Source organism: Scatophagus argus, chromosome 19, assembly GCF_020382885.2.
Source record: "Scatophagus argus isolate fScaArg1 chromosome 19, fScaArg1.pri, whole genome shotgun sequence".
In the NCBI taxonomy this organism is placed as follows: domain Eukaryota; kingdom Metazoa; phylum Chordata; class Actinopteri; family Scatophagidae; genus Scatophagus; species Scatophagus argus.
Genome location: NC_058511.1, coordinates 8,231,170 through 8,258,282, shown reverse-complemented (window position 1 = coordinate 8,258,282; position 27,113 = coordinate 8,231,170). Strand labels below are relative to the sequence as shown.

The 27,113-nt window shown below is 42.2% G+C and overlaps 1 protein-coding gene across 1 annotated transcript in view; it reads right to left on the bottom strand.

Annotated features, from left to right (window-relative positions):
• Window positions 1-27,113, bottom strand: part of syne1a (spectrin repeat containing, nuclear envelope 1a) — a 130,786-nt gene that overhangs the window by 70,618 nt on the left and 33,055 nt on the right. Inside the window, exons 11-55 of the mRNA XM_046374139.1 lie at window positions 25,712-25,819; window positions 25,144-25,281; window positions 24,661-24,825; window positions 24,285-24,397; window positions 23,892-24,060; window positions 23,577-23,673; window positions 21,809-22,014; window positions 21,150-21,314; window positions 20,746-20,898; window positions 20,169-20,312; window positions 19,855-20,031; window positions 19,409-19,567; window positions 18,999-19,163; window positions 18,601-18,735; window positions 18,189-18,350; window positions 17,863-18,071; window positions 17,654-17,762; window positions 17,378-17,542; window positions 17,114-17,281; window positions 16,416-16,580; window positions 15,674-15,814; window positions 15,435-15,595; window positions 15,139-15,295; window positions 14,235-14,462; window positions 14,043-14,141; window positions 13,560-13,747; window positions 12,207-12,330; window positions 11,875-12,041; window positions 11,560-11,713; window positions 10,767-11,422; window positions 10,046-10,225; window positions 9,702-9,855; window positions 9,110-9,268; window positions 8,411-8,593; window positions 8,196-8,297; window positions 7,409-7,612; window positions 6,591-6,798; window positions 5,804-5,916; window positions 5,309-5,514; window positions 5,068-5,229; window positions 4,706-4,985; window positions 4,272-4,444; window positions 2,870-3,179; window positions 2,569-2,733; window positions 667-1,026 (exon numbers count right to left, since the gene is read on the bottom strand). Coding sequence (XP_046230095.1) covers window positions 667-1,026; window positions 2,569-2,733; window positions 2,870-3,179; window positions 4,272-4,444; window positions 4,706-4,985; window positions 5,068-5,229; window positions 5,309-5,514; window positions 5,804-5,916; window positions 6,591-6,798; window positions 7,409-7,612; window positions 8,196-8,297; window positions 8,411-8,593; window positions 9,110-9,268; window positions 9,702-9,855; window positions 10,046-10,225; window positions 10,767-11,422; window positions 11,560-11,713; window positions 11,875-12,041; window positions 12,207-12,330; window positions 13,560-13,747; window positions 14,043-14,141; window positions 14,235-14,462; window positions 15,139-15,295; window positions 15,435-15,595; window positions 15,674-15,814; window positions 16,416-16,580; window positions 17,114-17,281; window positions 17,378-17,542; window positions 17,654-17,762; window positions 17,863-18,071; window positions 18,189-18,350; window positions 18,601-18,735; window positions 18,999-19,163; window positions 19,409-19,567; window positions 19,855-20,031; window positions 20,169-20,312; window positions 20,746-20,898; window positions 21,150-21,314; window positions 21,809-22,014; window positions 23,577-23,673; window positions 23,892-24,060; window positions 24,285-24,397; window positions 24,661-24,825; window positions 25,144-25,281; window positions 25,712-25,819 — 8,106 coding nt within the window. The remainder of the gene's footprint in view (window positions 1-666; window positions 1,027-2,568; window positions 2,734-2,869; window positions 3,180-4,271; window positions 4,445-4,705; window positions 4,986-5,067; window positions 5,230-5,308; window positions 5,515-5,803; window positions 5,917-6,590; window positions 6,799-7,408; window positions 7,613-8,195; window positions 8,298-8,410; window positions 8,594-9,109; window positions 9,269-9,701; window positions 9,856-10,045; window positions 10,226-10,766; window positions 11,423-11,559; window positions 11,714-11,874; window positions 12,042-12,206; window positions 12,331-13,559; window positions 13,748-14,042; window positions 14,142-14,234; window positions 14,463-15,138; window positions 15,296-15,434; window positions 15,596-15,673; window positions 15,815-16,415; window positions 16,581-17,113; window positions 17,282-17,377; window positions 17,543-17,653; window positions 17,763-17,862; window positions 18,072-18,188; window positions 18,351-18,600; window positions 18,736-18,998; window positions 19,164-19,408; window positions 19,568-19,854; window positions 20,032-20,168; window positions 20,313-20,745; window positions 20,899-21,149; window positions 21,315-21,808; window positions 22,015-23,576; window positions 23,674-23,891; window positions 24,061-24,284; window positions 24,398-24,660; window positions 24,826-25,143; window positions 25,282-25,711; window positions 25,820-27,113) is intronic.

Genomic DNA, 27,113 nt, shown 5'->3' with positions numbered 1-27,113 from the left:
CTGTCACACTGTAAACATCCTGTGGAGGTTAGAAACAGAGCAGCAGGGGAGGTGAGGAGCAAGATCATCTAAGAACCAACCCCTGCAGTTGAGAAAGACATCACTGTACTTCAGTTCAAACAAGTCAGAGTACGAGGGGGGGATGGAGAGGGGGAATGTTTGGGAGGAAGAGATAGCGGAAAATAATGGCAATAAAAACAAAAGGAGGAGGGATAGAGGGGACAGAAGGGAAAGACAAAATGAGGAGAAAACAAGAGAAAGTGATGGGATTGTAGCTGCCACTGTTTCGTCATCCCAGTAAAGCTGATTTACAAAGTAATCTGTTTTTAGGATTTACAGCTAGAATGGATAATTACTGACAGAGAAAGCATAGCTGAATGCAGAGGATGTATGTCTGCACAGTGTGAGTGTGTGTGTGACTGTGACTGTGAGTTAGTGTGTGTTCTTTCGATTTAACAATGTTAATCACCTTCTCTAAAACTGACACATTATGGTGCTGCACAGTAGCTCCTGTCAGCTTTCTTACACATTGCAGCTCGCCAATCTAAATCCCCGCTGAATGGAAGAGTTTTTATTATTTATCACTTTTTTAAATGAACTATTGTGATGAAGCCTGAATAATTTAAACATCACGCTGCCATTTATTTCAATCTCATACTGCTATACCTTAGCCAGCTGCCATCCCTCCACCGCTTCCTCGCCGTTGCTCCGCCCTTCAGCTTTAATCAGCTCCTGGGCCCACCCCCTCAGCCGTCCATCCAGCTCTTTCAACTCGTCCTCCAGCTGGCCAGTCAAGCGGTTGTATTCCTCCTCCGAAGCTGCTGCGGCGGCCAGGGCCCCCTCTAGGCCGTCTCTGGCCCTCAGGGCAGCCCCCTCCCATTGCTCCAGAGCCTGGGATAGCGCCCCCAGCTGTCGGTCCATGGCCTCGCAGCCACCCGCTGCTGTGTGCTCTGCCGTGGATGCTGCACTCCGACGCACTCGGCTGAGACGTTCTCGGCCCTCCAGTAGCCGACACTCCACACGCTCCTGAAGAGAGATAGGGAGGGTGGACAGGAGACAAAGTTGCTACGGAAACTGTGGCTACGGAAACTGCAACCTCCGGGAGCGCAGTCAGTTCTATTTAAAGCTACCTACACAGGTCTTCTGCTCCATCACTTTTTTCTATTTTTTATCTCTTTTGATTCTGTCTGTCTCTGCATCATTAGTTTGTCCTGGATTTTCATTTGCTATTCTCTCTCTATTACTAATGTCATCCTCTGTCTCCACCCCCCTCCGCCTCCGCCTCTCATTCTGTGTGGAAAGGTGGATGGCAGAGGGTGTGAAAAGCAGACACTTGAGTGTGATGCGATAGTGGCGAGCTGATAGAGGGATTAAAAAGGGAAAAAAAACAGCCTCTTATCATTTTATTGTGCGCGAGTGGAAGAATATGAACATTAACCTTGAGAATGGGAAATAAAAATGGTTCAACTTGCTCGTGTATACAACAAATTAAATTTCCTCTTCTGCTGAACTGCTTCTCACCATGGCTCTACAAACGCACATTTATAACGTGATAATTAGGACCCATGTGTGAAATTTAAATGCAAATCGATATCTCCACACAAATTTTCACCCCTCTCTAATTGCAGAATTATTGAACAGGGAGAGGCTTAGGTATTAATACCACTGCTGTTCGCTTCTACCTTTTTTACCCAGTAATAGACCAACATAGTGGCAGTAAAATGTACCAGGAGAGCTAGAGGTGTTTGACTGTGAGGGGGGAAGAAGCTGGGAACCAATTCCAGTTGCCTACTTGGTTTGCCCTCCTTCATAGCAGGAGTCCATTAAGATCAGATAGGTTCAGATAATTCAGCAGTCAGTTACCTCAGAATACCCTTAGACTGGGTGTAGTTTCTCAAAAACACATCCTTGAGGCATGCCTACAACTTACACTGACAGTGGTGTCATTTCAGCAAAATATCATCTACTATTAAACTTACTACACCTCAAAATAAAAAGGACAACATCACCACCAAAGTGTACCACCTTTCCAGAGCCATGGGATTATTCAGGAGTACTCTGATGTTGTGGAATACTAATGTACACAGAGACAATACTATTTCAATACACGTTAAAAATATTATATTAACATTGAACATAAGGTCCAACAAAAAAATGGATTCCAAGGTAGAATGAATCAGCAATGAACCCAGAACCTCAGCAGATAATCACAAAAAAATTTAAAACAACAGAAACTGTGTTAACAAAGAGAGGCATATTTGAATTTCCATTGATTTCTCATTCAAATACATGTAAAATAGTTGGCTTTGACAGTAATGTCAATAACATAATGGAGCACCTATGCCTGTGTCAGCACAATAAGTTTGTCACCTGTCATATGCGGTACACAATTTGTCAATGTACAGATTTAAGAAACTGGGCAGAGTTTTCTTTCTTTCTTTCTTTTTTTTGGGGGGGGGGGGGGGGGTCTAATTGTCAGCTCTTGACAAAAAGTGAAAACAAAGAGAACAAAAGGAGTGTCAGTCTGCCTCAACAAGAGGATTTTTGTATGGCGACACCCTGCCTTACCCTCACTTCTGACAGCTTCTTTTTGATAGAAGAAGAGTCTCCTGATGTATCAGACCAATGCTGTAGTTCCTCTCCAGCAGTCATCAGCCAATCAGTGAGCTCGCGAACAGCCTCCAGGTATTCTTGGTGTTCCAACACCACGGCCTGCGCTAGACGTACTCGCTCCTGAAGACACGAACAGTTAGCAGTGACTCTTTAATTACAGTGCTCTTATTTAGTACTTTGTAGTATTACCAAAATATTAGCTCTGAAGTTCCAAAGTTTTTACCAAACGAACTAAAAAAATAAAGTAACATCATACCGCCACCAAAGCTGTGAGGTCATCAAACTGCGCCTGCAGCTGGGTGCGAGACCCGTGGTTAAAGCTGGCATCACCAGTCTTCTTGAACAGTTCTCTGGCTTTCTCTTCCAGGCTGGACAGTGCCACCTGGTGGTCTTCCAGGTCAGCCAGCAGGGCTCTGAGTCTCTCTAGCTGGGAGGCTTTTTCTCTGGGTCCTGGCTGAGGGGTAAGAGGGGCACACACCTCTCGCTCTACAGCCTCCATCCAGCCCCGCAGGTGGGCAGCACTCTCCAGGTATCCCCCCCACTGTGACACCGTCCATTCTAAACGACTGGAGGGAAAACAGTAGATTTCTGTGTTGGTCTGTGACTGGCACATTGGGGGAAACTACATTTTAAAGAAACAGAAAGCATCTGACCAAATATGCGTGAGCGGCGAACATGTGGAAAGAGATTTTATAATCTGCTAAAAATGACAAATTTCCTTGTCTGAGTAATCCATCAAAGTACTGATTTTATTTTTAAAACAGATTTATATATAATCTTTCATTTTAGTCATTTTAAACTCATAGTTTTGGTAGATAACATGCAGTATATATTTCATCATACCCATGATACAGCCAAGAAATATAAATTGTCTGTAATACTGGCTTAGTGCCCTCGTCCCCCTGTACTGGGAGGTTCAAACTCATACGTACACAGATACACACCCTCAATTTGCCTTGCCATCTGTTACCCCTGCATGTACAAATAACACCAATATCTGCACACTCACACACACACACACACTCACACACATCTCTCTACTTCACCTGCTACCCAGCGCCTCCTGTTATCCCTTTCCATCTAAAACCCAAACACACCCCATGTGAGACCCACTGTTTGCCATCCACCATTTAGTCCCTAATGGGATCAATTTTTTCTAGGAGGGGCCATAATTGCTCAATTAAACACACATACACACACGCAAACTGATGCATGTGCATGCTCCCATGCACTAACACACACCTACGCATGCAAGAACACACCAAATCAGATACATCAATCAGAGTTACAAAATGGAACAAATACTTCTCATTATGTATTTAACCTAATGGTAATTAATGGCATTGAGACATCAATCAATCATGATGAAAATAACCTGTTCCCATGAAGAGGGGGCTTTTTGGCACACAGGTAAATGTCCTCTAAGATATCCTGAGGTAAATGTTGTAATAACACATTAAAAAAGCAAAACTGAAGAGAGGTTTAATGAAAGACAGTGAACAAGTCAATGCAATTCTGCAGTGCAGTGATGCAAGATTTTTAAGTTCAAGGCAGGAGCCCTTTTTAAAAATCATAATGTATGAATGACTTTAAATGCACATGTGGGGATTAATGCATCAGATTATATCCCAAGTGATGGAACAATCTGAGCAGTTTACCTGTGGCAGCTCATGGCAGTCACAAGCAGTGTGGCCCACGCATCCTCCACTTCCTGCAGCTGCGAGCGGACCATTTCCTGTCCAGCAGCTCCATAGCTCCGCAGAGCCAATTCACCCTTACCCATCACCATATTCAGCTTGACTTCGCCCTCCCCCTTCAAAAGCAGGATGTCCTGCGCAAACAGAGTGGGTTCAGAGTCAACTGGATTTAGACATCAGAATGTTGCATAAATACTTTCTCGAGCAAACAGCGCCCCCTTGTGTTCACGACAAGAACCGATGACTGTCAAAGGAAAGGCTTGATCAGAGTAAATTGCTTAAGTAAAGAACTATATAAATGTGCGCAATCTTTCAAACAACAATCACTTCATGTATTTCACTGTATATAATATTTCATGAAAAATGCAGCTATATTAGCCAAACCCCATAGTCACCTGCACAGTCTCCAGTCTCTCTTCTAACTGCTCTTTGGTTCCCATGGTGCTGTCTACTGTACCCAGTCTCTCCTGGATCTCCTCCAGCCAGGCCCAAACCCCTTGGAGGGTTTCTCCAAAGGCTTGGCTCTCTTGGCAGCTTCGCAGCCTCTCTCTAGCTGCCTTCAGGAGGGCCTGGTGTTCCATCTGGAGCTGGCCTGTTACTTTGACCTCTCCTCCTGACCCCCGACCCGCTTCAGACAGAGACTGGGACTCCTGGCAGAGACGCTCGATGGAGTCCCTTGTAAGTGACAATGATATGTTATTGTTGAGAAAATTCAACAGACTATAACATATGGACTCACACACCAACATAAACGCACCTTTTTGCAAGCAGTTCCCTGTGCAGGTTTTCCATACTCTCCAGTTCTTCTGTGACGTCTGAGGCTCCTTGCTGGCTCTCTGCTCCAAGAACAGACTCGCTCTTAAGGTTGAGATCCATCTGCTTCAGCCAGTTTCTTATACCCTCCACACAGCCATTAAAACTAGGGAGGAGAGAGGCACATTTTCATTTAATTCAAATTCCTTTACATAAATACATGGCACAAGATAATGATGACTTACTTTTTCAGAAGGTCAATACTCTCTTCCAAGTCTTGTTGGCTCTGAGAGCAGCTGTCAATGTAGTTCTTCCACTCTCTCTGACAGGCGGAGAGATGGTCTTGGATCTGTGCTGCTCCAGCTTTAGGCAGGTGGACCAGGAGCCTCTCGGCTTCCTCACAAATCCTAGAGAGACGCTCCTCACCTTCTGATGTCTGCTCGACTGACACCTGTAGATGTAAAAGCACCATGTTGCCATTGAAAATGTCCCTGCTAAAATTTAGTTATTAAAGAGCCGCAACCTTCAGGTCTATATGTAAGACAGTATTTAATATTAACTATTTACATTAAATATGAACTTTATTATTATTTTTTTTTCAATATAAAATCGATCTGGTGTTTCAAAGTTTGGTAGCAACAAGTGAAACTCAAAAACCAGAATATGCTTTCAGTTTACTACAATGTCCTGATGGGTGCTTCACAAAAAATGCAGCATAAAAGCACAATACTTAACAGTACCTTTACTCTCTGCAACTTGGTTCCTAGGATGGCAATATCTCCTGACTGACCAGAACAGTCTTTCAACTCCAACTTCAGATCTGCGATCCAGGAGTGGAAGTCTTGGACGAGCTCTGCTTTGAGGAACAGAAAGAACAGCTAAACTAAAAGCACTAAAAGCACATTAAATATATTGAGATAAGTTAAAGAAAAGCGACGTGTGGCAAACAAACAAAAAAGATTTAAGAGTGAAGAAGCCTGAAGGAGAAGAGCAAGAAGAGGGGATGTGTTGAGGCAGATCGGAAGTGTGGGTGTGTCTTTGCTGCGCAGTGCTGGGTTGCCTTGCCAACAAGCCCAAAATGACTCTCTTGAGAGCAGATGTGACAAGAGCAACATTACTCTCCGAGGCACAGGTGTGCGTCTGAGCAATGAGAGCGCACCAGTGTACCAGACAGTGTGTGTCAATGGAGTGTGGGTTGTAGTGGGCGGATTGAGTGTGCTCTGGGGAAAAATGTAGGATAATTAACACTAAATCTGCTGCACCACTAAAATGAACAAGTAACATTGTATCATGTAGTTGTGTTTGATTGGGTGATTATGAGATTTTAAGTGCTATTAAAATGTTTATTTCTCTTTACAACGGAAGAGGCCATTATGACAATCTGAGTGCTGTTTTAAATCGCTTGATGTATATGATGAAGGTAAAGAAAAACAAAGGCCTCTGGGAAAGAATTTAACAATTAGAGACTATCCACACTATATCCAACGCCACAAAATCCAAATTAAAGTACATGTTCATATCTCTTACTATTGAAGTTGAGCTGTAACCCATCTTGCAGGAGGCCCCTGGTCTTGGCACAGCGCTGAGCAACAGCCTCTGTTCGTTTGGCAATAGAGGTGAGCTCAGAGGAGAGGCATGACAGCTCCTGAGAGGGATGAGACCTGCACAGGGCACTCAGGGCATCTCTAGCCGAGTCCATGTCTGCCCTCTGCTGCTGCACAATGCCCTGCAAGTCCTGTTATGAAATGTAGTGAGAAATACAAAGACTTCACGTACATTCATAATTAGGGTGGTGGAAAGACTAGAGACAACGATGCATACTATATCCACCTTGCAAGTTCGTCCTGCAGCTGGAATTATTGCCTGCTCAAAAGGTAGCCAAATCTGACCTCTGCCTTCCTAAACAGTGTCATAACTGAGGACAGAAGCTCTCCTTCAGGGATCAATAGGGTATCATGCAGATGAGTATCTGAACAGTACTATACCAAAGAGAAGTGCTCAGAATTTCATTTAGGAAGTATTTGAATATGGTGTCCTTCTATTCATTTATTATTCCTTTGTTATTATGTTTTAAAACACCTGCACTTTGAATTGACTGTGTTTAAAGATCCTATACAAATAAATATACCTTCCCTAGTTGCAGTAAATCAAATAATTACGGCATCACTAATCTAACCCCATATCCTTATGCATCCTCATATAGTGCATGGCTGATAGTGAGGTGGTAGTAATGAAGGAATAGGAATAAGTAGAGGGTTACTTATTTTTCCACACACTTTATAATATGTCAAGTTTTTGAATTATTGTGATCTTGCACCACAGTGAAGGACATCATAGTTTCATACCTTAACTGTAGCAATGTCTTCAGCAGAAGTGGCTTCAGTGAGGTCAGATAATGAACCCTCAACCGCATTCAGCCGCTCGGCCATCTGGGATATAAGGTCCTCCAGTCGCTGCTTTTGGAAACTGAAATAGGTCAGAGTGTGTTTGGCCTGGTTGTACACCTCCTGTGCTTGGGCCATTTTTTTCCTCAGGCCTGACTCCATTACCTGATAAAATAAAGATATTGAGCAACATTACACAACCAAATTCCACATAAACAACATGCAAACAATGTGCCCTAATGTGATTTTGATGTTCATTTGCAGTTTTATTTTTGCAGCATTTGAAATTCTCTAGTAGTCCATACACCGGCAGTACTAGGGCGAATGATATATCAATATTCCTGTGCAAAAAACAAACATGCACACAACAAAACCAACATGTATGACTGGAGGGTTTGGTTTAATAATTTAAAATAATGTGATCATGAGTATTTATCACAGTGTTATAAAAAGAAAGATTTTCTGTGCTATCGAGGGATATTGCAGCAGTACTAGATTACATTAGATTTAAGGTCAAATTTCTCTGAAGTTTTTCTTGCATCACAAGGACTGTTAATAATACAAAGATACAGCAATTAAATATTACAAACACGCTGCTGTGAGATTATGCTTCATCACCTGTCTCCATGCTTGACCCACACAAATCCTAAAATACACTATATGGGTATAACATTACCCCTAGCCGGACAATGAAGAAAATATTCTTTTGCTGTAATAGTAAAATATTTCTCTTCCCCATTAGAATCACCTGCATTTGTAATGGGGTTTCTTGCAATTTGGCTCGCTCCTTCAACTCTGTCACTCTCTCCTGAAGGGCATCCAGCCTATGCTCCCTCTTCTCCATCTCAGTCTGTAGATCAAAGTGCAGGGCATTTCAATTAAATCACATCCACTACGAACCAAAGGTTACACCTAGTCATCATTCATACACTCGCTCATGCAGAATGTCCACCATGCTCTGACCTGAAAGGCGGCAAGATGGGTTTCTGTCCTCTCTTTATCACTGAGACTGGTGACACTGTCAGTGAGATCAGCGATGGAGGTGGCGGTCCATTGATTAATGTCCTGCTCCATGGACTTGAGGTCATCCCACAGGGCTACACAGTAGCCCAGTCTCTCTGTGTTGGTTTGTATCCTCTCTGAGACCTGAAGGAACAGAGACAAGCAGTCTATCTGAGTACAGACTCACACATCTCTCTAAATCCTTATGCTTAGTTTTCTCCCTTTGTAACAGGGGACAGTTTGCTGTACTGGGAGATGGAAGGAAAATGAGACTTAATTGGTTTGACAGATGTGGGGATGTGAGAGAGAGAGACAGAAAGGCATATAACATGTCTAGACTTGTTTGTATTTTTTTTTGCCTCATTTGTGACAGCTGAGCAGCCAACTAAATCCCAAAAGACAAGAAAATGGGGAAAAAAGGAAAAACACACAGAAATATATGTTATTAAAAGAAAATCGATCCAAGTGTTTGGCAGAGCTGTACTGTGGATATTATAATTGATTTCTGACTGTAAACAACACCATAAGTATCATCATACGCTTCATGGTTGCTCCAGAAAGTATTATTTCACCATGTCTGTATTATGATTTTATTTCTAAATGAAAAACAGCCCAGTGATTTCAGCTTAGATAAATGGCACACCATGTATGTTTGCGTACCTCCAACCACTGGTCTCTTAATGTCTCCAAGTCCCTCTGGATGGAGCATACATCGGAGTTGGGAATCTTCTCCAGCTCTCTCTGCAGGTCCTCCACTGTACTGATGAGCTGGTCCATGTCTTCCTGTTTTTCTCTCAGCTCGGCTTGGATCGTCTCATGCTGGAGGAAAGCGTGCAGAAGGAATGACAACAGACCACCACTAGAGGGAGAGACACTGTGCAAACTGGGGGGGGTGTTGTTGCTGAAATGTATTTCTGTCTCTGATGGTTTAGTTCACTGACCAAAATGCAGGAAAAATCATGCCTATTACCATCTGACTGTAAAATTACATGGTGCAGTGCCTTCATGAAAGGCAAACAAACTGTATCGAGATAGTTAAATCCATGACAAAGTCAATGTTCCTTAATGTCTTGAGAAAATTCTTCTGCTACTTAGCTAAATAAAATAAATAAAGTCCACTGAATTAGAAAAGCATTTTAAGCATTTTATACACATGGTTTTCACAGTGACAAAAAGTAATCCACGTCATAGTTGAGGCTAAAGGCAATAATTTTGGCAAAGGATGTTCTGCTTTGGCTATCCTGACACTCACTCGTGTGAATGTCCTTTTGGCCTCCTGAGCGCTGTGGTTGTGGTCAGGCAGATTGTGAGCAACAGCCTGAGCATTCTCCACAACAGTGTTGAGGATCAACTTCAGGTGGTGGAACCGGCGGAGAAGGTCTACCACGACTCCACTTTGTTCCTGACTGCATGAGGAAAGAAAGCAAAAAAAGTCAGGGCTACTACCTGACATTTCACCTGGCAGAGGGCAGCTAATGATAAAAACACAACAGAGTCTGCAGCTGTTGCCTCACCAAACTCTGTGCTGTCAGACCCAAAACAGATACAGCAAAGGAATTCGAAAAGGATTTTAAAAAATGGGTATGCCATCCATACCCATTGGTGATCAGAGTCCTGACGTTCTCCCAGGCTGTCTTCACCAGTGCTACCTCCCGGAGAGCCTCCCCAGCCAGCTCAGTGTCTCTGTGGGCCAGCTGGCTTCCCTTCTCTTCTAACCACTGTTGAGAGTGCTGCAAGGACTGGAGCTCATCCTCCAGCTGGATGAAAAAACGCAGCCTGGGAGAAAGAGATGCAGAAGAAACAATGGGGATTACTAACCTGATTCCAGTATAATACATCTCATTTTCAGGAGAGCAAATTTAAATGGATTTGTCCATTTATAGTTTATGCAAGTACTGTATATTTTTCAGGAGTTTGGTTTGCTGTATATCTCTAAAGCAAAAACTCACAGGTTGTTTTTGAAAGTGTATGCAACAACACATGTCAAGAGCAACAAATGTTTTTCAAGGTGTCAAACTGCAGTTATATAACAAAGATCTTGCCACATGTCACATTATTTCAGTAAAATCAGCTTTTATTTCAAATGATAGAGTGCTGTTTAACAGGGAAAAGAAGCTTCATATATCCATATGAATGTTGCTTATTCATTTCCACTTCTAACAACAAAATAGGTGATTTGTTAGCCTACAAATGTGAGGCATAGCCCTGAGGAAAATGTTTCTTTTGAATGTTACACACAGTTTACAAAGAACCGATATCAACTGTGCTGACACCAAATAGCTGAACATACCATGTTTCTTGATTACGCTGTACATACCTGTTTTGGAAGGCCTGTACAGAACTCTCTCTGGCCGCCTCTTGCCTCGCTTCATCCTCCATTTTTTTCAAATTCTTCATCACCTCCTCTCTTCTCTCCCTAAAGGAGCTCCATAATGCCCCTAAAGCATCTGCTTCACTCTGCCTCCATCCCACACCCCTCTGAACCTCCTCCAAAGCCACTGTGAGAGCCACTGCCTGTTCCCTGCAAGATGTTCTTCCCTGAGGATGGCTCACATCTTTGGAGGCCCTCCCATCTGCACCACACAGGTGAAGGTGTGCTTTGCTCAGCTGCCCATCTAACCTGACTGCCTCTGCTTCAAGCCTGGCCACGTCTTTAGCCACTTCCCCTATGACACGATGCAGCTCCTCGGCTTTGGAGCGGTCCCAGCTCCCCCTGCCTTCCACTGCCTCGTGAAGACGGCGCACAGCCTTAGCTGCTGCTTCATGTTTCTCAAAAAAAATCTGCAACTCAGTCAGGTACTCTTTACGAAGGAACAGGAGACGCTGAGATTCGTTGAGGGGCTGTAGGCAGTCCTCCCTCCAGCTTTGGAGCTGCTGTTGAGCCTCCAGGGTGGAACAGTGAAACAGCGAGGACTGTCTTTGTTGGAGAGTCTCTCTCAGTGATGCATGTGCCTCTAGCTGCACCTCATGCTCCTACAAGCAGATGGTTGGATTAGACAAATTTGTATAAGCTCTAACTGAAATCAATATAAACTTGCTTGTTGTAATTGCTCTAATAAACTGAACCTATAAAGGACATCTTTGCTGACAGCAAAGTATTGATTCCACACCTTCAGCTGAGAAATCGCAGCCTCAAGATCAGCAACATCAACCTGGGAAGAACTTCTCAAGCCAGACAGGAAGTTTTCACTCCACTGGGTCAGAGTCAGCAGTGCTTCATCAAACTGCTCCAAATGTGTTAAGTGAGGCTTCAGCAGCTCAAATCTAAAGGAAAGATGGAAGACAGTGTGGATGAAGAATATGATAGGTCTATATTTAAACAGCACAAACAACCAGAATTAAAAAAACCTGCAATGAATCTTGAATCTTTTAAAAGAGGTAAACAAATGTAAATATGTGTAATGTGCAATAATGCATAAAATTACCTGTGTGATATGCTGTTTTTTATAGAAGTGCATCTTTCCTGAATTTGTGTAAGATCATCACTAAGCTCTTGGATACGAGCATCAGACGCCGTGGGATACAAACAGAGTGCGAGATTCACAAGACCCTGGAGGAGAGACTCATAGGATGGTGTCTCCCTCTGCATTTCCTGTATGGGTGAAATCAAAAATTAACAATAGCACCAGAGAATATGTATAATGGGTAAGGAGAAAATAAAACTGAAAAGGGCAGATAAACATACTGCATTAAACAAATCAAAAATGCAAAAGGATTGGTTTGTGAGAAACAAGCAAGGACCAGCAAAACGATTTACCTGCACATTTAGAAGTTCATTCCTAAGCTTTACTTTGTCTGCAGAAAGCAGGTCGGTGTCTGGACAGCATACAGACTCACACCTGTCCAGCCAGCTTTTTATGGATGAACTCTCCTTTTCAAATCTGTAGATACAAAGGTGAAACAAAGAAAAATGTGCTCAAATGAAATGCAATTGAAGTCAAGTCAGTTTTATTTTTATGGCCCACAGTCACAAATCACATGCCTCAGTGGGCTTTACAGTCTGTACAATCTGATTTACAATTTTGAAAACGAACAGATGAATAAATGTTGATCTAGCAACAGACTGACAGTAGCAGCCTGTGGTCTTCAAGTATGCACATACAACGATACAAAAACACGCACACACAAAGATGTCTGTGTGCTATTTTTTTTTATCTGACCAAGCCTCAGTATCAGTGACAGAGTCATAATGGAGCAATCATATCTCAGCAGAGCACCCAGTCCCATGAGTAATCCCTCATACATACACCTGCAGGGGAGGAAATGAGGCTGACGACAGGGGAACACACAACCACACAGACTCACATAAACCAAGCTGAAGTCCAGTCGAGGAAACATAACGTTACTGGTTGAGTAAATATTAAAACAAAAAAAAAAACCAAGCACTGAAGCTTTAGCAATTTAAGCAGCTACTATTTTTTTTTCTCCTAAATACAAAGAATAAGAAATAATTGCTCCAGTGAAAGTCTATTGTGTGATCACAGCAAGTGAAAACAAAAGCATGTCATTAGAATAGAAAGGCGATGTCTGAATGGGGGGCAGACAAATTGAGTCGAAGACGAGATTGTGCCCCTCTACATCACACTAAGATGAGGGAATGATTCAGGGAATAAACGTGCAAATTGGTGCAGAGAAGACAAAATAAATGAGGAAATAGCAAAGTTCAGACAATAAGAACAAGATAGGTATGTAAGCAGAGACCAAAACTGACAAGAAAAACAGATGGGGGAAAATAAAAGAAAAAGAGTGCAGTACAATAAATGAACTCCTTCAGTTTCTGCTCAAACTGTGCTTGCATGCGGTACAGAGCAATATGGTCAGCCCTGCAAGGCATCACATCAGCTGGCAATACTTCCTGGATAAAACCACCCTGATGACTTCACAGAGGAACTTTCACAATATAACAGAGACAAAAACACTTCTGGGAGTTTCTTTGTGTCTTCATCATTTTGTTATTGTGTTAAAAGCTGGAAAGATGCATAAGTTGACACAGATTTGTTCAGACAAGTATACAGATTTAGTATTTTTCACCGTAGTGCCATAGTTTTCTCTTGCAGATGCTCCGATTTCCTAAAAAAACGAACAGATGTAGACACTTTTTACTGTTCACCTTTGCCATAGTGCTAGAAGGCTCTCTAACGTGGACTGTTTTTCTGTAGCTTTTCCCATAAACTCTTCCTGCTGTTTCTTGAGGTTAGCGACCTCTTCCTCCAGCTGGCTGCCCTCTCCGAGCCTCTTCATGGCTGAAGACAGAGCAATCAGCCTCGGGTTCAGCTGCTCAACAGCCTGGCAGACCTCCTGGATGGAAGAAAATATACTTGTTGTGGATGTTACACAGAAGTAGTGAGTAACAAAGAAACACAGTATCATACTAAAGATTAGTTTTAAGACGTAGTTCTCAAAAAAGAAAAGCTACTATATAAAGAATAGAACACACCCTTCATATTCCTGAGGCTTTAGTACAGCCAACCTCAAGAGTTCAAACAAATAATACCATGTACCATACCATCTCTATTAATATATCTAATATCACTGTTATTATATTATAATATTACATTACTAATATAAATGCATTTTTGTATGTTTTTCTTACTATATGATTCTGGAGGCTTTTGTAGGTCTCAGATGTTGATGTACAGTACATGATGGGACAGTCCAGCTTCTCTTTGAGGTCAGTCATTGTTTTCTTGACCTGATAATGACAACAAAAACAAACACACACTGGAACTGCAATATCCACACTACAACTTTGCACCAAACTACTCTACTATGCATTGCTGTTTACCTGTTCAAGGTTATCGTTGTATCTCTGCCTGTATGACATGCTCTGGTTGAGCTGTCCTCCCAGCTGCTCCACTCTCCCCTTCAACTCTTCCCAGCAGCACCTCATCTGTGTAAGCCTTGCCCGCATATGTCCAGCCTCTCCAGGGGTCACAAACCTCGACAGAGCCTCACAGTCCGCCTCCATGTGGGCGAGGGCTGCCTTTCTCTTCTCTAAACCTTCCTCCACAGCCTGTAGGGATGCAATGGCAGATGAATGAAGTCAGGAAATTAAAATGGCAGACAAGGTAAGACAGAGCAAGTAGCGGAATTGATCACACGATGCTAATTCTCTCAAGACTCTTCATTGGCCCGATACAAAGAAATGTTTTATCTTTATCTGACAAATTCCTTGATCTGCTACATCAAATTCATGGTAAAAAAAGCTGGAACATAAAAAAAGATTGTGATATTTCTGGAAGCAAATGTATTCAAACTCATCAAAATGCTGCCATAGGATTACCAAAGTCCTGTTATCTCAAAGTTTCTTGACTTTATTTTCCCCAGACCTCCATGAGATTGACAAGGCTGATGTCTGGCAAGCCCAGATTATATTTTGTTCAGTATGATCAATTTATTTTCTGGATCTCAGTCTTTGCTGAAGCACTGACCCAATTTCCCCTAGAGGTTAGATTAAAATGTCATCTTGTTTCATCTTAATCTTAATGACCCTCAGGCCCCACTGACACTGTACATTACAGACAAGGCTAGACAGCAATTCTGACACACTTTACTTGGAGCTACTGAAAATGTGTGAACGACGCATATTACTTTTGGAATATCAGCATATCGCTGAAGGAGCTGTGTACACTGAATGACTAAAAACCAACAAAAGAATGAAATTTTGACAAAGACTGAGTAAAACATACCTCTACTGTGCTGATGTGTTTATCCAGAGGATCTAAGGAGGAGGTGGAGCCGACAGCCTCCAGCTCCTTCTCTTTGTCATTGATCCAAAGAGAGAAGGCTGCTGATTCACTGCTGAAACGTTCCCACCACATACACATCAACTCCAGCTGGACAACACTGGAAGACAAAGGATTGGGCAAGACCCATTTTGTAAAATTAATTTATGGTATTAAATTATTATGACAGATCTGTTATCATGGCTTATTTTTGAAGAATTTACAGTTTACTCAATCTTAATTTAAGGGGTGGGACACACTTCCTGTTGAGGTGGTCTTGAAGTTGTGTGACTGTTTCTCTGGTGGACTGGGCCTGCTGAAGAAGAAGAGTCCGATTCTTTGGACCGAGCTGAATATCTGCTGCTTTCTCCAGGAGGAGATCTGCTCGCACAGAACACTCCTCAACTTTCATGAAGAGGTCCTACAGACAAGAAAGAAACCAATTTATTGTATGAGCATACACACATATCTATGCACACGCACACCCACACATACACACCTTGTTATGCTCCAGTTCAGTTTTCAGGCTGCCCAGGCTGTTGAAAATAAGCTCTTTGTGCAGTTCATTGCTGGTGTTACTGATAAACCTCCAAAGTGTTTCTCTTTCTGCTTCAAAATTCTGCCAGGAGCTCAGAGTCGCCTTCAGAAGAAAAGAAAAAAAAACCCCAGCAGAATAATGTTAGAAATTCAGGAAGTTTCATACATAAAATGCTGCATGTATACACAGATGCTGTACTGTTTAGTGTAATTCAATGTACCAAACTCTCAATTCTTCAGGAGAGTTTCATTAACTCTGACTGAGGTTATATTTAAATTTAAATGTTAATTTAAGGAGTGAAAAAAGCCTCTGGAAGCTTTAGTTTAACTAGCTGAGAAAAAAAATAAGTAATTGAACATGGAACAACAAAATGCATCTTTTATGTCTGAATCTTCCACTACCAGAATCTCTCCATATAAGCTTATATAAAGTAACTTTAGATATCTATCCCTGATGTTTTGGAGCACTGATTTAATGTGAATTTTCTTTCAAAAACACCTTAACTCAATGCTTTCTGATCCACTCGGGGACAGTGACAGAAGTGTAGAAACAAATCTCAAGACAACAGACAGCAACAAAATTAACATTCAACAGAACAATCAATATCTGGTTAAGGTTCAACATGGGCCAATCAATAATCACCACAGGGGCGTGTGTAGACACATTAGCACACTGACGTGAGAAAAGCCCAGTCTCTGTCTACCTGCAGGTTGTGTTCCTTCGCCCCTGATTTACGGTCAACCTCTCTGAAAGCTCCCTCCAGCTCCCGTAAAGACTGACTGAGCTCCTCCCCCTTCTGCAGCTGGTGGCAGTGAGACACCAGAAGCTCTGCCTCTCTCCTCTTAGCAAGGTGGCGCTTTAGGTGCTGCTATAACAAACACATACACAAGAAAACAACATGTCAGATGACAACAAGTTTGCAATCAAATGACATCAAAATCAAACCTTGTGCTGAAAAGCAATGTTTTTCTGTCCTCTCTGATCGAAAGTCTTAAGCATATTCCACCTCTGATCTAGACTCACAGCCAGTGACATCACAGCGTCCAGGAATACACCTTCTCATCGCTGTCGAAGTTAGAAGGTAAACCACGAAGTTCAGCACAGTTCAGGAAAATTAATCCTTTCAGATGCTGTTAAGTTACTCTTTAAGTTGTGAATAATAAACACTTTGGGAGACGCCTTTATTTTTCTTTATCTCTTTCCAACAGGCAAAACGTAAACTAAAAGAGTGCAAACACAACAAAAATTACAGAGACTACAAGCTGTTTAATTAACAATATCGGGCATGCTCTTAAACCTGTGTTCAATACTATGTAATTATCAACTAAATTCTGTGACATCTGATGTTTCCTTGTGTAAATCAAATATCAGTACACTTTCCTGCCTCTGCACTATACACACCTGGTGAATAAGATAAAGTTGTTTGGCCTCCTCCAGGCCCTCAGCATCCAGGATCCCGCTTGTCTGCTCCTCAGCCTCCCTTTGCGCTCTCAGAACCTCCTCCAGTGCACCACGCACCTCCTCCGCCAGCTCCTCATACTGGAACATGGCAGGGCCCTCCTCACCCCACTGTGAATAAGGGAGGTAAAGGATCAGACAGAAAGCTTGTGCTGAGTAAACACTGGAGATCGACATATTTTTAGCATTTGGAATATCTTCAGGTACCTGACAGAGTGAAGAAAAGAGTGCCCGCAGGTCAGTTGACAGTTTGGCCAGGGCTGCTCTCTGTCGCTGGACCTCCAGTTCAGAGCTGACCTCAGACAGCCCGGCAAGACGACTCTTAAGCCACAACAAGCTGTCCTCTCGGGCATCTATTGCGTCCTGCATTGCCTGAAAATGATAAAAGCACAAAAATGGAATGAATGTTTACTGAGCGTGAGGTTTACTGAATCATAACCCAATCTCTACACCTACAGCAGAAAATATAATGTCACAGCTCACCTGAACAGCAGCATCAACTTGCTCCTGATGGCTGGAATTTCTTGCTGTTTCTCTCAAGATCCTCACCTGCCTCCTCTGAGATGAGAGCCAATCAGAAAGCTCACAGAACCTAAAAAAAGGACGCAACTACTTTGAAGCCCCTTAGAGTGATAAAAAAGTCAAACTTCAAAATGGTGGAGATACTGTTAGGAGTTTTTGTCCACCTGTACCTGTCATTCCACTCTTTCCATTTATCAGGGTGCTGCTCCAGCTTCAGGTAGGTGCTCTTGATTTGCTCTGAAATCTCATCAACAACCCTTCTGGTTGAGTCTAGCATTCGATAAGCCAAGTCGTTGTCAGGCAACTTATGACACAGATCCTCCATGTTTCTAATCCTCTTCTCACACAACGCCAGAGGCTTTCGCTCTGTGAAAAATGTCTGGAGATAGGAGGGAAGGAAATGAACTGATGAAGATGACGTTAAGTGATTTTACCTTTCTTTTACACTCACTCTTGGTTTAATCTGTTTTAAGTTTCTACCAAATCTGAGGCTCACTCTGTGCTCTTTGATCACTCGCTCACTGGTGCAGGTGCCAGACAGGGCTTGCATTTCTCTGTCCAACTCTACTCTGCAGTCTTGTACGATCACAGCCACTCGACTTTGCTCCGCCTCCACCTTCAGACGGAGCAGGTGAGATGGTACCTCGCCCTGGATGTCCTATGGAAAAGACAGTGAGGGCACAGGTATAATATACATGACTTTAAGTCTAACTGACAGAGACCAAGTGTCCTCTTGAGAGACTGAGAGGGTTCCAGTCAAAATGAACTAGTACAGGTTAATTGGAAACAGGTTCCGGAGGGAACTATCAAAGCCAAGTGTTTTCTGGTTAAGTTAATGAAGTATCAGCCATGCACCTCCAGAGATGTATAGTAATTAGTGAGAGTGTTAAAGCATGTTGACTCCTGACCTTCCAGTGTTTATGCAGCCTGCGGACAGTTTCTTGCAACCCCTGTTGCTCCTCCTGTGGGAGGATGTCAGTCAACTCATCACACGCCTTCAAGAACACGCTCAGCACCCGCTGGTCCAACTGCCCAAAAAAATCCTGTGCAGAAAAAAAATCACAAGTGATGAAATCATCAGCCGTTATATATATATAAATGCTCATCACCGATAAGGACAGACAGATCCATTCACTGTTTAGATACAAAGAGGAAGCTGAGCAGAAAAAAAATTGTAAAATTAATATTTCCTGTATACCCTCTGCAAACTTTCCAATTTAGAGATGAAGTATAAAGCCATAGAAATTTCCACATTGTTCTCTATAGTCTATCTGTAGCCCTCATGTGTTTGTGTAAAAGATCTTACACTGTGTTTTTTCAGTAACTCCTCAGCATCTCCAGTCTCTCTCAAGCAGCCCTGAGCTTTCTTCAGCACTCTCTCCAGCTCTTGTCTTGATTCCTCAAACCTTCTCCTCAAGCAGTTGTTGGCCTCTTCCTGCCTCCTCCATTCCCCAACCTCCTTCAGCAAAGCCTGAGAGAATGGACAGCAGGCAGTGGTGATTGTAATTAGCCGCTTCAGTAATACAGTGTAATTACATTTTTGTCTTACATCAAGAAATTGAATAGTGAGACACACAAGTAAGTCTAATCTGCACTGTTGCCTCCTGGGTGTTTTGATGTTCTTGTAATCTCATTAATATTAGCAGCGTGGCGGGTAATGCAGTGCCTGTGCGGTTTTCTGGTATGTGCATGTGTACATTTATGTTTAACACTAACCTGTGCTGCGCCTTGTATTTCAACCACTCTCTTTTGCAACAGGGACAGGTCAAAGTTTCGAAGCACTTTGCTGGTGGACAGCGCCCTCTGCAGAGTGTGGTGATTCCTCTCGATCACTGACAAACAGCGTTTACAGCTTTGCTGGTGGTTTAACAAATCCTGAGGAAATAAAGATGAATATGATTTCAAGGACCTGGGAATATAGTGAAGAAGACTGAAGTGACACACATGAAAGCAGACATGGTCATGCTTAATTATGTACCAGCAGGGACACACATTACACAAAAACATCCCAAGTCCTATTTTTGTATATTTCGGTCACTGAATTTGATATTACTTACCAATTTCAGTCACAAGACATATGGGTGATCAGATTTTAAAGTAATGGTCCTTTCACCAGTCAGGATTTACCCTGTTAAAGTCTGTTCATTGTCATTATATCTAACCTGCCACTTTTGTTTTTGCTGGGTCTGGGTCTGCGTGTCTGGATCTCTGACAGCAGAGGTGATGCGACTGGCCCGCTCCAGGGCTTGGTAAAAAGCAGTGACGTGTTTCTCCATCTCCTCCAGCAGTGGCAGAAGGACATGACAGTCCCTCACGAGGGAGGGACACCGCTCTCTAACCTGGAGACAAATAATACAGACCATTTAACAGTGTAATGGACAGAGGTGCAGATGAAGCTCAAGTCTGTTGCTCTCAATGAAGGATTCACTATAGATTTCAAACAATTTCTCCTGTTTCAGATGTAAAAGATACCTACTTTACTTAGCTGATTTTTGGCTGTTGCTATAGTTGCCATAACTCTGGCAGCCTCATCCTGCGGTGCATCTTTGGCGAGGAGCTGAGCACTGCGTGCAGCCAACTTGTATTGCGTCTCCATGGCAACAACCTTTTGCTTGGTAATCTGAGATGAGATGTGGAGGGTCATCTTAGGCCTTCTTGAATTGAATATACTTTCATTTAAACTGCTTTTGGCAATACAAAACACATGTAACATGGTTGTCAGCAGCTTCAATACTTAAGGGACATAAAGATTTAAGTAACTTCATTCAAAGTTTTTAAGTGTAAATTCACTAGGAAATAAAACAACTTGGAAATACAACAATTTTTTTTCTATACTATATTATTGCATGATAAAATAGCTGTTTCCAATGTCCCAACATCAAAATCATTTTACATGTCAACATGTGAGCTGCAAACCCCTGTCTCATTACAACCAATGAATCACTGATGATTCTGATGATGACTTAAAACTCTTTTGTGATTGCCTTCCTCTTCAGCTGAGACATACCCACAGAGCTGCTATCAGGGCTGCTGTAATACGGAGCTTTTCTCACCTCCACATCCTGCAGAAAGGCTCTAACATTGAGGAAAGACACCTGGACAGGAGCATTGAGTTTAGCCTCTGCTGTGTCCAGCAAATCTTTAAGAGCCGACACTGCCTTTAGATGGTCTTTTCTCCACTTCTCCAGCTCATCTGCATGGGCATACTGCAGCAGAGGAAAGACAACACAAACTTAAGCATGATTTTGATGACAGATGTACCGTCCCTGGGCCTGGGTCAAACAGTTCCATACAGTTCCATCCAAATAGAAACATTCTTCAAACTAATTTTATCATTACCATCTTGATCATATCAGCTGAAAATAATAACTAACATGGAGACAACTGACTCTATTTCAGACTTATCTCTGATGTACGTTCTTTTTTGTTTTATTTTTAGGACGTTTCTGTTAGTTACTTGTTTTACTTTGAGGAAGAGGTCTCTCCATCGCCCATTCAAAAGGAGTAGCTGCTGCTTGAGATCAAGCGACACAGTCTCATCACATGTTTCAATGAGGAAATTGCCTGCATCGTTCATGGCTGCATGCTGATCCATCCAGTGGCTGAGATTCCTGAAAAACTCCTGCAACAGAGACAGACCCATGAAAAAGGCAGAAAGAAAGAGAGACACAAAGAAATTAAGATAAACAAAGAGCATCACAAAGGATGAGTGTCAGAAACACAGACAGCTACTCTAAAAAGAAACAAAGAGAGGTATTCAAAGAAAGAAACAAAGGGAGGACAATAAAAAAAACTGGGGTAATTAGCTGGCTAATCCTTGGTGGGGATGTGAATCTGAGGTAACCATGGCAATGCGACAACTGGAATATCCTTAGTGGCTTGTTGTAAGTCAAGGAGATCATTTGATACTTGAGTGGAGACTGCTAATAGGATTCCACTTAGAAGACCAAATGCCTGAAATTGGGCAGACGTACATTCGATTGCCACTGCTCAGAGGCCATCAAATAAATGCATAAATGAAGGGACACTTAATCTGTGTACACAAAAAGAAACTTTAAGTATACAGAGGAGTTTGTTTTTTTTTTTTTTTTACAATATTAAGATACAGTCTCATACCCGTTTTATGTTTTCAGACTGAGTTTGGGCTTCCTCTGCATCCTCCAGCCAGGCTTGTAAGGAGGCCACAGTGGAGCTGTACCTCTCCCAATTGGACAGCACCTCCTCCAGCATGCTCCTCACACTGCGCACTTCCATGAACAAGCTCCTCCACTGGGTCACCACTTCCCGCATGAACCTGCGCACTCCCATCTCACCTTCATCCACTAGTGGAGAGATACCAAGACTTTATCAACATCAACAATTACAGCAGTAATACTTCTATTACAATTACTATAGCAGTGTACACAAGACAAGTTGCCCATGGTGGTTAATGTCAGATAATGTCAGCAAACTTCAGATAGATAATGCTGTGTGACTGTTATTATTGATTACTTATCGACTTGGCATGCAAGTATATTGTCATAAAATTGTCATTTGTTTGTGTCGTTCTGCAGAAGTTACGTAGCCTCACTTTAAAGTACAGGATATGCGGTACACTTGCTCACAGAAACAAAAGACAAAGAGCACACAACAGTCTACTGCAGGCAAGAGCCCTTGGAGACAAATCTCTGACCTCAAAAACTCTCACTATGGGGAGCTGTAGTATATTTGCCTGTGTTCGATTTCACTGGTAAAAACACTCTGGTCTCATCATATGCCACAAACTATTGTCAGCCAGTGTGGGCCTGATAAATGACTCCACGAAATGCCTGATATCTACTTTGAAATACACATTGATCAGATAGTTTTATATCTTTAAACAGTACATAATCATCAATCTCGTTATCCTCATCTGATGCCTCAGTTTGCTATAACCTAAAACAGGGGCTTTAAAAACATTCAAATGATCTCTCATCCAGCCAATCAGAGCCAAGGGTGCTAACAACCAGCATGCCTCATGTGGGTATGGCGGTGGCAGGGGGGCACCTCATTTGTGGGGACAACCAATCAAGCCTCAAATGTCCTGATTTCTCGCCACACCTCACTTCTCTGCTCTGCATACCCTAAAGCAGCACAACCCTCAAACTTAATAAAACCAACAAGCTCGCTCAGTTTGTGCCCAGAGACCTGCAGAAATGGAGCAGCCCCTAACTAGCAAATGGGGTCGTATTCCCCACTGAGAACTGAGAGTGGAGGAACCTCATTTAGCTGTAGCCTGCAGACTCTCCCCTTCTACCAAGCTGCAAAAGCAGACAGAGGCAACTGAGCTGCTGCAAGAGAAAGCCTCGTTTGTTATTGAGTTGTTGACAGGGGAGAATAAAGTTGAGATAGGTGTACAATAGACAGATATTTAATGCTGCCCAAATTCACATAAAAGCAACATCCAACGAACGAGAGTGTAATTAGGCTGATGATGATAAGATGATAACTATCCACTTTATATCTCCGGTTATATTGCACCATTGTGGGCAACACTTGCAAATCACTGAACAGGACTGCTTTATATTGATATTGGATTTTTTTTTTTTTAATTCTTTCAGCATTAAAAATACTGAGTACCTTAATCTCTCAAGTATTAAATTTGCTGGAATAGCAAAAACAGACAATTTTTTGATTTTCCAGAAAAAGAACTAAATGATGATATAGCGATATAAAATTATTTATACCTTCAACATCAGCCACTCATCAATGCCAAATATCAGTGGTCCGAATTGAATAATTCAGTTGTTAATCAAAAAAAAAAGTACGAACACAAAAACATTCAGCACGCACCTGATTCACAAGTGTTTATTCTGCACATTACATATCAAATTACAAATTTAGTGTATACATTCTGTCTTCTTACCTGAGCTATCAGCACTGACGTAGGCCTCAGCAGACTGTTTCAGGGACTGGAACAATGCCTCATAATTTTCAAAGAAATGTTGCTTCTCTACAAATGACTGGCGTAGGCAAACAAACAGGAAAATGTTACCAACATGTAATGTGACAATGATGACATTAACATAAGGGCTCTATAGTCACGTACAATGTAGCAGGAATCAATTTTAAAACCTTATGACTTTTATCCAATAATATCTACAAAGCAAGAGCAAAACCGTAAAGATTCAATTGGCATTTCAGCACATCATGTACAGAGGGCATCAAAACCTGAGCTTACAACATAGTTGCGGAGCATCAGTTCCACAGACTCCTGCCGGCCATATTTTATGATCCAGGATTTGAGCTTGGATTCCACTAAAGTAAGGAAAGCCTGCATGTGGTGTTTGCTCTCCAAGAATTCCATTCTAGCCAAGTGGATGCTAGAAGACGTAGAGACAAAATTCATCCTAAAAAAAAAAAGACAGAGTTTACAAAAGAATATCAGATCTACAGCTTGACCCTGATGTTCTGCTCCTCCTCTGAAAAGCAGAAATCAAGCGATCCAGTGTGGTAGTCAGTATAATTAAAATACTTGCACTGTTGTTTTTTTTTAAAAAAGAAACACAAAAAATATCTTCTCTCTTTTTCTGGTATTCTAGGTTGTGTTTTTCAGACATCCTGTCTTTACTACCTCTCAGCCATGTCTTGGAGCTGATCTGGAGGAACAGGGACTCCATCAACACTTCTGTCTTTATGGATCCTCTGAAAGATCTGCTGGTGAGTTTCCAGGCTCTTTAACACATCCTACATAGTATAAATACATAGAGCACACGAAGACAAACAAATACTTTTCAAGAAACAGACAAGAAACAGAATATGTGCTAACAATGTGCTGCTCTCAATACTGAATTTGCATTTGACTAAAATGTGAATTAAACAAAGTTTTAAGCTGACCTAATCTGACACTGATCTATCCAGCACCATTGAAATGATTTGTATTTGCACACACTAGTTGTCCTTTGTTTTTTGCGCCACTATGCCTCTCCTGTCTGTGTCTCTGCGCTGACCTTGTGCTGCTCCAGAGCTCTGTGGACAGTGTTAGCTGTCACGTCATGCGTCTGCTGGACGATGACCTCTTGTCGCAGGGCTCCTTCCGCCTCATGCAGCCAGGCTCCCACCATATCCAGAGGAGCTGGCAGAGACTTGTCCAGCTGCAGATGCCACTCCAAGAGCTGAAATAAGGAGTTGAGGAGTCAAACAGAGAAATACTATGAGCAGACTGTGATTGTCCAGCTGACTGCATGGCACAAAAATATCACCTTACCATCCCAATTAAAGCTCACAAGAGAGAACATATTAACTCCAGATAAAATAACAAAATTATACGAATTATTTCATGAGTTTGTGCCTTAAATAATTTAAGCTAAATTATGCAGGGGACAAAATGCCAACGTGCTAGAAAAAAAAAAAGAAGAACACAATAAATTATCAACCGTCGTGGAGTCAGTAAAGTCTCCAGTCAGACTGGAGGCGACTCCTGCTTCTCTCACCCTATTAGAGACCCTTTCCCAGGCCTGTTTGACCAGAGCCTGATCCACAGTAAGGATGCCATCCTTCTGAGTGGACTGCAAAGCTCCCTCCACCTGCTTCCTCCTCATCTCCAACTGGACTCGCAGACTCTTGAACAACTGAGAAGAAACAAGTGAAATCTCATCAGAATTCACTGCTCCCTGATGCTTGTGAAACTATGTCCCAAAATATTCAAATCATAGTATACAGACATCAAAGCAAATGTTCTGTCAGGAGTTACAGCCTCTTCCCATTGGTACCTAATCAAAACTTCATAACATCTGTGGCTAATTGCCTCTTAATACTGTCCCTCCTTCTGGCTTCAGACTCTCACACTCTTCTGAATAATGTGCAAAGAAAATGGGGATATCCCACATGCTGCTGAATATGGAAAGTATCCTGAGGCTTGGCGGAATAAGCCAGATTGACTGAAAATATGACGGCTGCCGTCTGATCCCCACAGTGTAATGCCACTGATTAAGCTAATAATAGGAGCGTCTGTGCCCAGTGTGCCCAGTTTCAACAGCACACACACACACACACACAAACCTGGTACTGTTGAGCGAGATTGCCCTCAGTCTCTCGGGCCTGTATTGCATCTCTCTCCAGCTGGTCGAGCCACATTTTGAGCTCCCTCAGGCTCTTTCGCTGCTCTCTCTAGGAGGCCCGGATGGTGGAGGGGTGAACAACGGGTGGAAAGATGGACATGGAAATTGGGAAGTGCAAAGGGGAAATGAGAAACAAATGACAGAGGGGATGCGGACAACCGGGGTGTAAAGGAAAGGGGAAAACAGAAAGATGGAGACAAAAAATTATTACCCAGAGAGATGTTTGAGGGATTGATGAAAGGATGGAGGGAAGAAGTGGGTTAAAGAGAGGGCATGTACTGTTAAACATGTGTTCTTCTAATCCTTTTTGTCTCCCTGTAGGACAAAACCTCAAAAACCCACAGCTGCCAAAAACATTCAGCTTAAACAGGGTACTTTGTCTAAGACCCCCTAGTAACATTTCATTGGATTTTTAAGTAACCATGACGACAATAATGCACTGCTCAAAAGCTTGAGAGATAGTCTGTTCAGTTTGAGAGCTGTTCACTCTCAGTCTATTCAGTTTCATCACTTCACATTAGCTCCTGTAGGGATATCAAACTTTGTTCTTTGTAACAGCCTAAGACATTAAAATGGAAATCATTTTACGACCAGGGAGTCAGTAGCTATTTGTTTTTAAAAAAATGAAATTATGTTGTTTTTATGTGAAAACACAAGGGCCAAGACCTTGATTCAACAAAAGATAATATTCAGGAAAAACATTAGCCTATTAGCAGGGACAGTCAACAAAGAATAAAGAAGGTGTGAAACACAGCAATCATCAAAAGCCTAATCGGTGTTGTGAGACGACAAAACAAAGTGCAACGCGGAAAGCGAAGCAGCTAGCACGGCTTTACAGCACATCACAGCACCTGACACCGTTAACCTTAAAAAACAGGCAACCTCTATTCACAAGCTTTCCATCAAATACACTGTATCAATGCACACTGCCAATGCCAGAGGCTTTCATTGTCATGCTAATGGAACCAGGAGCCATAGCACTAGGTGGTAACGTTAATAAATGGTAATATCAGCTCTTATTATACTGGACTTCCTTTGGTTATTGTGGCTCAGAAACCCTGCGGCTGGAATATCACATCAGGTAAGATAAAGAGCCAATATTAGCATACATGCACTGTTTTGACATGGAAAAACAATGTTTAATTTCACCCATACTTTGTACAGTAGGCAGTGATACTGTAATCCAATAGAAGAGCCAAAAAAAATAAACATTAATCAAATTTATATAGAGACCATGAATGTGCATGGGTGTTAACTGCATTGAGCTGCTGAAATTGATGGAAAACCTGCCTCTGAGACCTTTAAGTTACTACATAACCTACCTCCAACATTTCCTCTATATC